The sequence below is a fragment of the Mobula birostris genome, chromosome 5 (genome assembly GCF_030028105.1).
Source record: "Mobula birostris isolate sMobBir1 chromosome 5, sMobBir1.hap1, whole genome shotgun sequence".
Taxonomy (NCBI): domain Eukaryota; kingdom Metazoa; phylum Chordata; class Chondrichthyes; order Myliobatiformes; family Myliobatidae; genus Mobula; species Mobula birostris.
Window position 1 is genome coordinate 129,944,152 of NC_092374.1, and position 12,631 is coordinate 129,956,782.

General features: G+C 44.7%; 1 protein-coding gene across 11 annotated transcripts in view; it reads right to left on the bottom strand.

The window, feature by feature from the left end:
- The window catches only part of neb (nebulin), a 355,138-nt gene that overhangs the window by 11,395 nt on the left and 331,112 nt on the right, over positions 1–12,631 (bottom strand). For all 11 annotated transcript variants that reach the window (XM_072258677.1, XM_072258676.1, XM_072258675.1 and 8 more), the window contains one exon: positions 9,771–9,951. In XM_072258677.1, coding sequence (XP_072114778.1) covers positions 9,771–9,951 — 181 coding nt within the window. The remainder of the gene's footprint in view (positions 1–9,770; positions 9,952–12,631) is intronic.

Below are 12,631 nucleotides of genomic sequence, written 5' to 3' on the forward strand. Positions count from 1 at the left end.
CGAGCACCTTCGACCTTGCCCCAGCCGCTGAAACAAGCAAAGCCAAGGATTTCAGGGCCTTCTGCTCCAGAGATTCCAGTTACCACACAGTAGCAGCGGCAGCGAAGCGGGCATTTCAGAAGTTTTCCAGATGTTCCTCCGTACTCTCACGTCCATCTCCATCAAATCAGAATTGTGCATGGTCCCCTACTTGACAGATAACAGACATCACCACCAAAGTGGCCACGCGCGCGGCCGTCGCGCCGCCATCTTCTCCTCTTCTCCACTTCAACATTTTCTCATGTTGTCTGAACGGCTTCCCAATGAGTGTGAGGATGTGAATCACAGTTAAGCTTTTTTGTCTCAGCTGCTGTCTCTACTTGCTCCTTTGTTCTGGGCAGATTCAAACACGTTCGGTCTGAGATGCTTCATCTGTGATCTTCCAGCAAATTATGTTGTAGAATGTGGCACTGTATGATACTTGAATATATTAACTTAAAGATTCATGGTTAAACTTGAAAAAATGTATGACTTCAATACTTATGAACACTCACGGAACCATTGATCAAAGCATTTGAAGTGGAGTGTTACGTCGGAATGAATAAATGCCTGTTTTTATTGCAGATTGCGAAGGTATAACAAAAGTTGTGGCCTGTTTCTGATACCAAATCTACAAGGTCTCACATCCTTTTACCAAGAGAGCTGACAAAGAAGTTGTCACTATCTTTAATTCATCAATATTAGCTCTTGAATGTTTCTCCTGTCCTTTGAATCCTCTTGCCAAATTTGTCATTCCACTAATTGTCTCAATTGAAATGACCTTACAATTTCTGCATTTTTTCAGTAAACAAAACACCTTTTGACTTTTTAGAGCAATCCCTAGCCAATCTTGGTCAAAAGCACAGCCTTCCTTTGCTCTCTATGCTTGCCTTCAAGAATATGGTGAAGAACATTCCTACCCTCTCCATTTACTCTATGAAGGGGCATACATGATTGATATGCTCACTCCTGGGCCACTTACAATATCCTACCTCCCCTGAGCTGCCATATTGTTCAATTTCTTGCTTAAACTCTTCTGTGTGTTTGAATATCCGGTTAATGGAATCTCCTCGAATATCCCACTGAGTTTTAATTTAAATTGTGTTGTCCATTTGGGGTTGCCAACTTCCTGTGCACTCTGAGACGTTGATGCCACAGCCATTTTTTCTTCCTTGATTGAGTGCTGTGGTTGGCGCCAATGCTCAGTAGGTGATTTGAAGAGCTTCTTCAAACTACAGTCATAAGAGTCGATTGTCATCTCTGCTGATTGAAGTGTATTTAGAGACAGTCTGTTTGCCAGCATTGTACAGTTGTTAAGTATTTCCTAGGATTGGAGGCACCAATAGGTTCATGACAGTGTGCATGGTGGTTGTCCATCGTATCTGACAATGACAGGAAACCTGTGCGTGTGAGTTTTTAAAATGGTAAAGCTGTTGCGCTGGCTCAGTTCCATTCTCTCGACCATGGAGGTCAGGGTCCAGTGGTATGACTAGTCATCATAAACTGGGGTCTTCCTCGGTCGCAGTGGATGTTCATGAGTTCTTTGGTGCCTCTTCATGCACTTTGCTCTCCACGGAGTGTTGGCAGAGCCTCCTTCCTGGCTTCTGAATCTTACTGTAGATCTCATCCACCCAGTCTGCCAGAGCAGACCTCACATGCTAGGAGAGGCATATCCCTATCTCACCAGGGTACGAGGCATCACTGGCTACCCTCACCTGTCGAAACAGTGCACCAGAGTGTGGTGGCTGTTGCATGCAAACAGCTACTAGGAGCTACAGGTGAGAGCTGAGTTTCCCATGTGGACCAAAGGTGAGTGACTGCCGTGGAATGGACACGACAAGCCCCTTTACCATAGGTGCTACACCCTTTTCTGGACAACCACTACGCCCATATTATACCATGTATACTCCATTGCATTTTATCCAGTACTATGTGAATTTCAATCACACACAACATTGATGGGCCAAATGGCCAAATTCTGCTTCTATTCCTTGTAGTTGATTATCAGCTAGTGTCGCTTGTACTCATTTAGTCACATGTTTAATTATAAATATACAACATATCATACTTGCTCTTTTTCCATATCTTCATTCTCTTTCCCTTAACAATCTATCTAATCTATTTTTAACTGGTGGCTGTGGTGAGAGCTTTGAGTCCTTCCTGATGGGGGATGGAGGTGTATAGGGACAGGACATCCATACTGAAAATGAGACGACTGGGGCCAGGGAACTTAGTCATTGAAAAGGTCAAGATCGTATGAAGTGTCACTGATGTAGGTAGAAAGGGTCTGAACCAGCGGGGATAAAACATTCTGGGTAGCCGCCAATCTGATGGAATAAACATCAATTTTTGAGCCGGTAATTGCCCCACCCCCTCCTTCACTATTCCCCCATTCCTGTTCCCCTCTCTCTCCTATCTCCTGACATGCCCATCAATTCCCTTGGGTTCCTCCCCCCCCCAACCCCCAACCCTCCTTCCCTTTCTTCCATGGTCTTCTACCTTCTATCAGATTCCCACACCTCCAGCCCTTTATCTCTTTCACCAATCAACTTCCTAGCTCTGTACTTCACCCCCTCCCCCCCTCGCCCAGTTTCGCCCCTCACCTGACACCTTGTACTCCTTCCTTCCCTTCCCCACCTTCTTGCTCTGACTTATCTTTATTTTCCAGTCCTGATGAAGGGTCTCAGTCTGAAAAGTTGACTGTTTGTTCATTTCCATAGATGCTGCCTGACCTGCTAAGTTCCTCCAGCATATTTTTTTTTACTTTTAACTGTCACCTTTGTCACCTTTGCTCACGTGGTCTGCAGCCAGACAAGGTTCACTACACAAGAGATGGTGATACAGAGAGAGGAAGGAAAACATAACAAGAGGTTAGAAATGCATTCATGGGAAGATGTACTTCCTGTGAGTACATTTTTAACTTCTCACTATGTACTTCCTGGGAAGACAACAGAAAATAAGCATTCATTATTCCCTTTCCAGTTCCTGACTTGCTGAGTCTGGCAATGATCTTGTTGCCGAAATATTCCAGCTTCCCAGCAAGCAGAAGAATAGTTCAGGGAAATATGGGATCTACCAGTTCTGCAACGCCATCCAGTCATGGGGTAACTACACTTGAGCTGACATAAAGTTTAGTTTGGGCAAGAAGAGAGTCACCTTCCCCATCCTGCAAATCTCTCCTTTATCCCACAGAAGAGGAGGGTAAGAAGATAATAAAAACTCCATCACAGCAGTACCTTTTTTTTAATTTTCTTTTAATAATGAGTCAGCTTGCAGTTCCTGCAGGAAGCCTTAGGGTGACAGTGGAGGACACATTTAGCTTCTAGTAACAAGTGGGGGAAAATGCTCTTCTAAACATAAAATATTGATGGTGTAAGGAGATTGTAATGATTTTACTCCTGCCAAAAGTCCAGAAGACGTTTAAGATTTCAATGTCCCACAGCCCTGAAACAGTGAGGCTTTACAATTTGATCTAGCTAATGGCATGTTTTGTATTTTGAGAGCAAACATCTCTACATACCTCTGAAAAAGATAAGGTCCTCTTTATAGATAATAGATCAGCAAACCCCTCCAGACTTGTCAGTAATTCTCTACTCACTTCCCTCCATGCCAGTGATTCCTCTGGGATAGTTATTCCTTCTGATATAAGATTTTCCTCTCAATCCTCCTTTGTCCCCTCTCTTTTCCTGTTATTCCTCCACTCGACTCTCCCTCCTGTTTTTGCCTGCCCCTCTCACTTTCTTTCCTCTCATGATACATTTGAGATTTTACTAATACAAACGAGGGAGAGCCAAACCTGAGACACAATTTATGAATTATTTACCGGTCAGGACAATTCATTAATAATTTGTAGAGCAAGCTCAGGATGTTTCATTATTTACAGGTCTCCATCCATAGTTCTGATTTGTATATTGGAATAGTCATTTATAATGCTGGAATTGAAATAGATTCATGTGACTGAAGAGCACAGCAGTGATCCATTCGGCCCATTTCCCCTGTGCCAGTTGCTTTATAGCACCACAATGCAATGAGAATGTATTTTATGTTAGATTTAAAAATATTCCAAAAGAATGCATCAGCAAAATTAAATATTTATACACTGCTCCCTTACAGCTTACAAGAAAATAATAGCCTGAGAAAAGAAAGTGTTATCGATGTCAATATATCCAATGATAAATTAAATTTCTGGAGGAAGTCAGCAGGTCTAGCAGCATCTGTCAAATCCCTACATCTGAAATGTAGGTTCTCGACTTGAAGCATTAATGATTCCTTTGCCACCTCAGATGCTGTTAGACCTGCTGAATTCCTCCAGCCAGTTTGTTTTTTTTTTGTTTCGGATTACAGCATCTGCAGTCTTATTTCCAGTGAGATAGCTGATCAGCCAGGAGAGCCTCTAGTCTCTGGTGAATACTTCTCAGTTTGAATCTGAAGCAGAATGGACCAAAGAGCGACTGATTATAGCACTGAACTGTGTATCACATGGGAAATTAATGACACATAGGATAAGTGCACATTGTAGAAATGTGCTGGAAAGAAAGCAGAATAGGGAAAGGTAAATGAATGCAAATAATCAAACACAAATACAAAATATTCTGGCCGCTGGACATCTGAAATAATAACAGAAAATGCAGGAACTATCCAGAAGGAGAGGTAGCACTCGGGGAAAGAATAAGTTGATATTTCAATTCAATGATGTTTCATTAGGTTGGGAAAAGTTTAAAAACAAGATGCAGAGACAGTTGGAGATGGAGAAATTTTCTCAATTGGATAATCCGTTCAACAATTTTTTGTCATTGACCGCTTAAGGAAGAGAAGCTTTCCAGCATTCTCAATTTATTAATTGTTACTTTAGCTCAGTAACCCCCTCCTCAAATGGCTGTTTGTTTTCATATTTCTCAATTATCCCACTTCTTTGCCTCTTTCTCTTGCCGCCTCTCATCATGAACCATTGCTTCTGATCTTTCTCCCTTTCTCTGTACCCATAAAACCTATTTTCTTCCTACTTTTCACCTCTTGTGTAACTGTTTATTTGTTTACTGAGATGGTGTGGAATAAATCCTTCTGGCCCTTCAAGCCACATCATCCAGCAATCCCCCGATTTAACCCTATCCGAATTATGGGGCCATTTACAATGACCGATGAACCTACCAACTGGTAAGTCTTTGGACTGTGGGAGTAAATCCATGTGGTCACAGGAAGAAAGTAGAAACTCCTCTTGGGCAGTGGCAGGAAATGAACCTAGATTGCCTGTACTGTAAAGCACTGTGCTAACCACTACACTACCGTTCTGCTCTTCTTCTACTGACTGTCCTGAACGTTTCCATCATTTTCAGGAAATAATAATAAATAACATCAAACACTTCCCAAAGGCAGTGATGTAAGAATGGGGGAGACCATTGCCGCGCCCTCTGCTCACATACGACTGCATGGCCAAATACCCAGGTAATCACATTGTCAAGTTTGCTGATAACAGCCATAGAGAACAAGGTGGATGATCTTAAAGGGAGACTCACCTACTGCAGGGAGATGCAGAACTGCTGTGTATTCTGTTTCACCGAGACCTGGCTCTCCCCTGCCACCCCCGACTGTGCCATCCGACTGGAGGGATTTTCGATCCATCGGATGGACCGCACGGCATCTTTGGGCAAGGGGAGGGGAGGTGGTGTCTGCCTACGGACCTGAAACACCTGTCGGTGAGGTGTCGTCCCTACTATCTGCCATGGGAATTCACCTCGGTCATACTGACAGCGGTCTACATTCCCCCCACCCCAGGTGGACATGGAGTGTGCTCTGAACACACTGTATGCCAACATCAGTGAACTTGAGACCAGGTATCCGGAGGCTTTGCTCATTATAGCCGGGGACTTTAACCAGGCCAACCTCAGAAAGGCGCTGCCAAAGTTATACCAACATGCCTCCTGCCCCACTAGAGGCCCGAATATACTTGACCACTGCTACACAGCAGTCAAGGATGCCTACCATTCCGTCCCACGACCTCACCGGAAAATCGGACCATCAGGCTGTACCCTTCCTCCCGGCTTACAAACAGAAACTGAAGAGGGAGGTTACGGTGTCAAAAATAGTGTCGCATTGGACGGAGGAAATGGATGAGGTCCTCCGTGACTGCTTTGAACCGGTAGACTGGTTAGTATTCAAGGACTCGGCAGCTAATCTCAATGAGTGTGCCTCAGCTGTCACGGACTTTATTTGGAAATGCATGGAGGACTGTGTGTCTCACAAGACGATCCGGGTATTCCCTAACCGGAAACCTTGGATGAATTATGAGGTCAAGTCCCTTTTAAAGGCTAGAGCTGTGGCTTTTAGGTCCGGGGATACCAGTCGCTACACGGAATCCAGGCGTGAACTCCGGAAAGCCATTAAGGGCGCCAAGAGGCAATATCGAGCCAAGTTGGAAGCACAGGCTAACCAGAGGGATGCCAGTAGACTATGGCAGGGTCTAAATGAGATCACTTGGTGCAAAGAAAAGGCTGGGAATATCAATAACTGTGGCGCTTCTCTTCCTGACAAACTTAACGTATTCTACGCAAGATTTGAACAGAAGAGGAGCATCCCGCTCCCTCCGGATGAACTGGACCTGGTGGCATCGAGATTCATCATCACCGAGGAGGATGTTAGAAGGGCCTTCCTGAAGATAAATCCAAGGAAGGCGACGGGCCCAGATGGCGTCCCAGGACGGGTTCTCCGGGCCTGTGCAAGCGAGCTAGCTGGAGTGTTTGCTGACATCCACTGCTCCTTGCTTCAGTCTAAGATCCCCTCGTGTTTTAAGAAGGCAATGATAATCCCGGTGCCGAAGAAGAGCAAGGTGGCATGCCTGAATGACTATTGACCTGTGGCTCTGACATCAATTGCTATGAAGTGCTTTGAGCGATTGGTTATGGCACACATCAACCACAGCCTACCGGTCAACCTCGACACTTCGCAATTCGCCTACCGGAGCAACAGGTCAATGGCAGATGCCATCTCTCTGGCCCTACATTCCTCCTTAGAACACCTGGAGAATAAAGACGCATACGTAAGGCTCCTTTTCATTGACTACAGCTCTGCCTTTAATACCATCATTCCAAATAAACTGATTCCTAAGCTCCTAGGCCTTAGCACTCAGATCTGCCGCTGGATCTTCAACGTCCTCACAGACAGGACCCAGGCTGTAAAAATAGGGGACAAGCTCTCCTCTACAATCACTCTGAGCACCGGTGCCCCACAAGGTTGTGTACTCAGCCCCCTGCTGTACTCACTGTACACCCATGATTGTGTAGCCAAGTTTCCATTGAAATCAATATATAAGTTTGCTGATGACACAACAATTGTCGGCCATATCTCAGGTAATGATGAGTTTGAGTACAGAGAGGAAATTAAGAACCTGGTGGCATGGTGCGAAGACAATAACCTATCCCTCAACGTCAGCAAGACGAAGGAATTGGTTTTTGACTTCAGAAGGAGTAGCGGACCACACGACCCAATTTACATTGGTGGTGCGCAAGTGGAACAGGTCTAAAGCTTTAAGTTCCTTGGGGTCAATATCACAAATGACCTGTCTTGGTCCAACCAAGCAGAGTTCACTGCCAAGAAGGCCCACCAGTGCCTTTACTTCCTGAGAAAACTAAAGAAATTTGGCCTGTCCCCTAAAACCCTCACTAATTTTTATAGATGCACCGTAGAAAGCATTCTTCTAGGGTGCATCACAACCTGGTATGGAAGTTGTCCTGTCCAAGACCGGAAGAAGCTGCAGAAGATCGTGAACACAGCGCAGCACATCATACAAACTAATCTTCCGTCCTTGGACTCACTTTACACCGCATGCTGTTGGAGCAGTGCTGACAGGATAATCGAGGACGCGACCCACCCAGCCAACACACTTTTCATCCCTCTTCCCTCTGGGAGAAGGCTCAGGAGCTTGAGGACTCGTGCGGCCAGATTTGGGAACAGCTTCTTTCCATCTGTGATAAGACTGCTGAACGGATCCTGACCCGGATCTGAGTCATACCCTTCAAATATCCAGACCTGCCTCTCGGTTTTTTTTTTGCACTACCTTACTTTCCATTTTTCTATTTTCTGTTTATGATTTATAATTTAAATTTTTAATACTTACTATCGATTTGTAATCCAGAGAGCGGGAAGCGCAGAATCAAATATCACTGTGATGATTGTACGTTCTAGTATCAATTGTTTGGCGACAATAAAGTATAAAGTATAACAGTGGTGGGGCTTATCACCACCACCAAGATGCCTAGAGGGAGGAGGTGGAAGAGCTCGAAGTCTGGTGACAGGCAATCAACCCCTTCCTCATTGTCATCAAGATAAAGGAGATGGTTATTTACTTCAGGAGAACTCGCACCATTCACACCCCCTTTTATATTGGCGGCAGAGCAGTGGAAACAGCAAGCAGTTTCAAACTCCTGGATATGCACATCTTACACAACCTCTCATGGTCCCAGAACACATCATATACAATCAGGAAAGTTCACCAACACCTTTTACTTTGAAGGTGCTGAAAAGAGCTGGCCTGTGCTCACCAATATGCACAACCTTTTGCAGACGTGTAGTAGAGAGCATCCTAGCATGCTGTATCACTGCATGGTACAGAAACTGCAGAAAAAGGTTTTTCAATGGTTAGTCAAAACTGCCCAATGCATCACCAGCACCAGTCTACCTGCCATCAAGAACATGTACTCAGAAAAGTGCTGGAAAAGGGCCAGTAACATCATGAAGGATCTCACCCATCCTGCTGATGAACTGTTGGTCCCACACCCATCAGGGAGGAGGTTACATAGCATCCACACCAGGAGCATTAGACTCAAAAACAGTTACTTCCCCCAAGCGGTAAGACTGATCAACACCTTCACCCACTAACCCACCTCCACTCCCCCAACTACCACTACTTTATCATTTCCTGTGACAGTCACCTTGTGTGCAGGCACTCCAGCATCTAGCATCATGTTATGGACATACAATCAATCTATGTATATAAGTTGTGTTGAGTATTTATATTTATTGTGTTTTTTAATTATTGTTTTCTTTATCTCATTGTGTTTTTTTTGTGCTGCATCAGATCCACAGTAACAATTCTTTTGTTCTCCCTTACACTTGTTCTCCAGTACACTTTCAAAAACACCCAAACAATAATCCCTCCTACCTACTCAATGTCCATATCCCTCCATCTTCCTTACATCCATGTTCCTATCCAAACAGCTCTTAAAAGCCTATAATGTATTTGCCTCTACCACCATACCAGGCAGCACATTCCTGGCATCCACCACACTTGGAGTAAAAAAACTTACCGTTCGCATCCCTTTTGAACCTACTCCCTCACACCTTCAATGCATGCCCTCTGGTATTAGACATTTCAAACCTGGGGAACAGGTGCTCCCAGTCTGTTCTGTCTATGCCTCTCATCATCTTATAAACCTCTATCAGATCTCCCCACAGCCTCCGGTGCTCCAGAGAAAACAACCCAAATTTGTCCAGCCTCTCATGATAGTACGTGACCTCTAAACCAGGTAGCATCCTAGTAAATCTCTTCTGCACCCTCTCCAAAGCCTCAACATCCTTCCTATAGTGGGGTGACCAGAGCTGTATGTAAAACTCTTCCAGTATTTTTAATCACCTTGAGCAAATCACTCCTCAGTCATCAGTGTCTGAGGGGACACATGGCAAAATGTACACTTCTCTGTTTTTGTAACTATCTGATTGAAGTAGAATGGGTTATAAAATTATTCATGCCCACTAAAGACCTGTGAGGCTTTCTTCGTTTTCCACACGTCGCCTCTGCATCTCCACAACCCGTCTTTGGATTCCACGGTAGCTTATGTCACTGAAATCCTGCATGTTTTTCTTCACACGCTCCGTGATGGGATCGTTAACTACAGAAGTGAAGCTTCCCTTGGTCTTCTCAAAGTCTTCATGGTATTTTACCTTAATATTAGAAATACATTGCCAATGAGTAAACCTGCTCTACAGATTGAATTAATCACATAAACTAGCCAAAACTAAAATGCTGGCTTATTAAAAAACAAGGCAACAGAACTGGCACATCCATTAGAATGCTTAAATGCAAAAATCTCTGATTAGAAGGGGAGAATTCATTCTGCAAGAAAATGAATTTCAAGGTAGTATATTGTAACATAAACGTACTTTGATAATAAATTTACTTTGACTTTGAAAGGCAATAGCTTTATTGCGTCACTCAATATTACTCCAATTGACTTCAGTGCAGTATGCCCAGGACTACTGCAGGATCTGAGCCACACAAAGTTTCAAAGGACATTTGTTATCAAACTATGTATACCACATACAACCATGAGATTCGTCTTCCTGCAGGCAGCCACAAAACAGAAAAAAACACAATGGAGTTCATGAAAAAACCCAAACAATCATACATCCAAAGTATAAAAAAGAAAGAACCAGTTGTGCAAACGATAAAAAAGCAAGCAAACAGTCCACAGAAAATGAATTACAGAGATCCTGAAAGTAAGTCCACCGCCACCGAGCCCGATGGCTGCAGGACACGGCCACGGAGCCAGTTCAGAGCCTGATGGCTACAGGACACAGCCACAGGGCCAGTTCAGAGCCTGATGGCTGCAGGACATGGCCATGGAGCCAGTTCAGAGCCTGATGGCTGTAGAACACAAGCCACGGAGCCAGTTCAGAGCCTGATGGCTGCAGGACACGGCCACAGAGCCAGTTCAGAGCCTGATGGCTGCAGGACATGGCCACAGAGCCAGTTCAGAGCCTGATGGCTGCAGGACATGGCCATGGAGCCAGTTCAGAGCCTGATGGCTGTAGAACACAAGCCACGGAGCCAGTTCAGAGCCTGATGGCTGCAGGACACGGCCACAGAGCCGGTTCAGAGCCTGATGGCTGCAGGACACAGCCACAGAGTCAGTTCAGAGCCTGATGGCTGCAAGACATGGCCACAGAGCCAGTTCAGAGCCTGATGGCTACAGGACACAGCCACAGGGCCAGTTCAGAGCCTGATGGCTGCAGGACATGGCCACGAAGCCATTTCAGAGCCTGATGGCTACAGGACACAGCCACAGGGCCAGTTCAGAACCTGATGGCTGTAGAACACAGCCATGGAGCCAGTTCAGAGCCTGATGGCTGCAGGACACGGCCACGGAGCCTGTTCAGAGCCGGATAGTTGCAGGCCCCAGCCATGGAGCCAGGTTTAGCACTGAGGCGAGTGCTGATGCTCGCAGGCCGCAGCTGAAGAGTCAGTTCAGTGCAGAGGTGAGTAAAACCTCAAGGAGTAGTGGGCTGAACCCTAACCTTTTCCTCAAGTGTGAGGAAAACCGTTACTGGGCAGTCTCTAACAATTTGCTGACTGTTATGAAATGCAAAGGGGCTGGAGTTTGGAACAAGGAACAGAATGCTGGAAGAACTTAAACAGTCAAGCAGCATCTGTGGAGGTAAAAGGTATACCTTAACAATTCAAGTTAAGACCCTGCATCGGGACCTTTTTGGACCCACTGCAATCTTCCAGCATTCGTGGCAGATTAGGAACTGACTATGTCACCAGCCATACACTGGAACTCTTTATGGTTGACACTAGATCAAGTGGACAACAAAAAAAAAGTGGAATTTTGAAACAAGGCTACAGCAAAAAAAAATACAAAGGTTCTGCATACCACTTCATATTTTAGTTTATTACACTATTCCAATCCACACTAAACACAATTTCAGTGAAATAGATTACACTGAGTTCACACAAAAATATTTATCCACACACATTTATGCATATTTGTGTGGTGGTCAAGGCTAATACAACAGGGACAGTTCAGAGACTTTTAGGTAAGCACTTGGACGTCAGAAAAATGGAGTGTTATGGGCTGCATAGAAGGGAAGGGCTAGAATGATTATGGAGCAGGCTTGTATAGGTCAGCACAACATCGATGGCTGACATGGGTCTGCGCTATGCTGCACTGTTCTATGAACAGGAAAGAAAATAGGTGAAGGGTCACAGTCTTATCTCTTTCTATGAGGTGAGGAGTTATTAAATTGAAACTTCAAAAAATCACATGATAAAGTTTTGAGTGAATGAGGTGATTTATCCTCAGTTGTCTGTTTCACAGAGGAACCTTGGTGTACAAGTCTGCACAGTTTCAAGGCATCATTGGTAGGTAAGGCATTCAGAATACAGGAGTTCATTAGGTGGGACATCAAACTTGAGTGCAGGGAGACTAGGGGTAAAGTATTTCAGAAGAACAGACTTGACAGAAGTATGAACATTTATGAGCTAAATAACCATAACAGACATGGACAGTCTTAAGGTATGGGAAGGAAGGTTCAGAAGGTTCTGTTCTGTGTCTAACACAGAGACTTGTTGGAAGCTCAGATATACTGACAAAAGGGTGGTGAAGGTAGGATAGCTCGTAGCACTCAAGAATTCTTGTGAGCAGTTTTGGGGCCCCCTATCTAAGAAGGAATATGCTGGCATTGGAGAGGGTCCAGAAGAGGTTCACGAGAATGATCCTGAGAAAGAAAAGGTTAACATATGAGGTGCTTTTGATGGCTCTGGGCTTGTACTAACTGGAGTACAAATATTGAAAGGCTTGGAGAGTGTGGATATGCAGAGGATGTTTCCTATAGTGGGTGA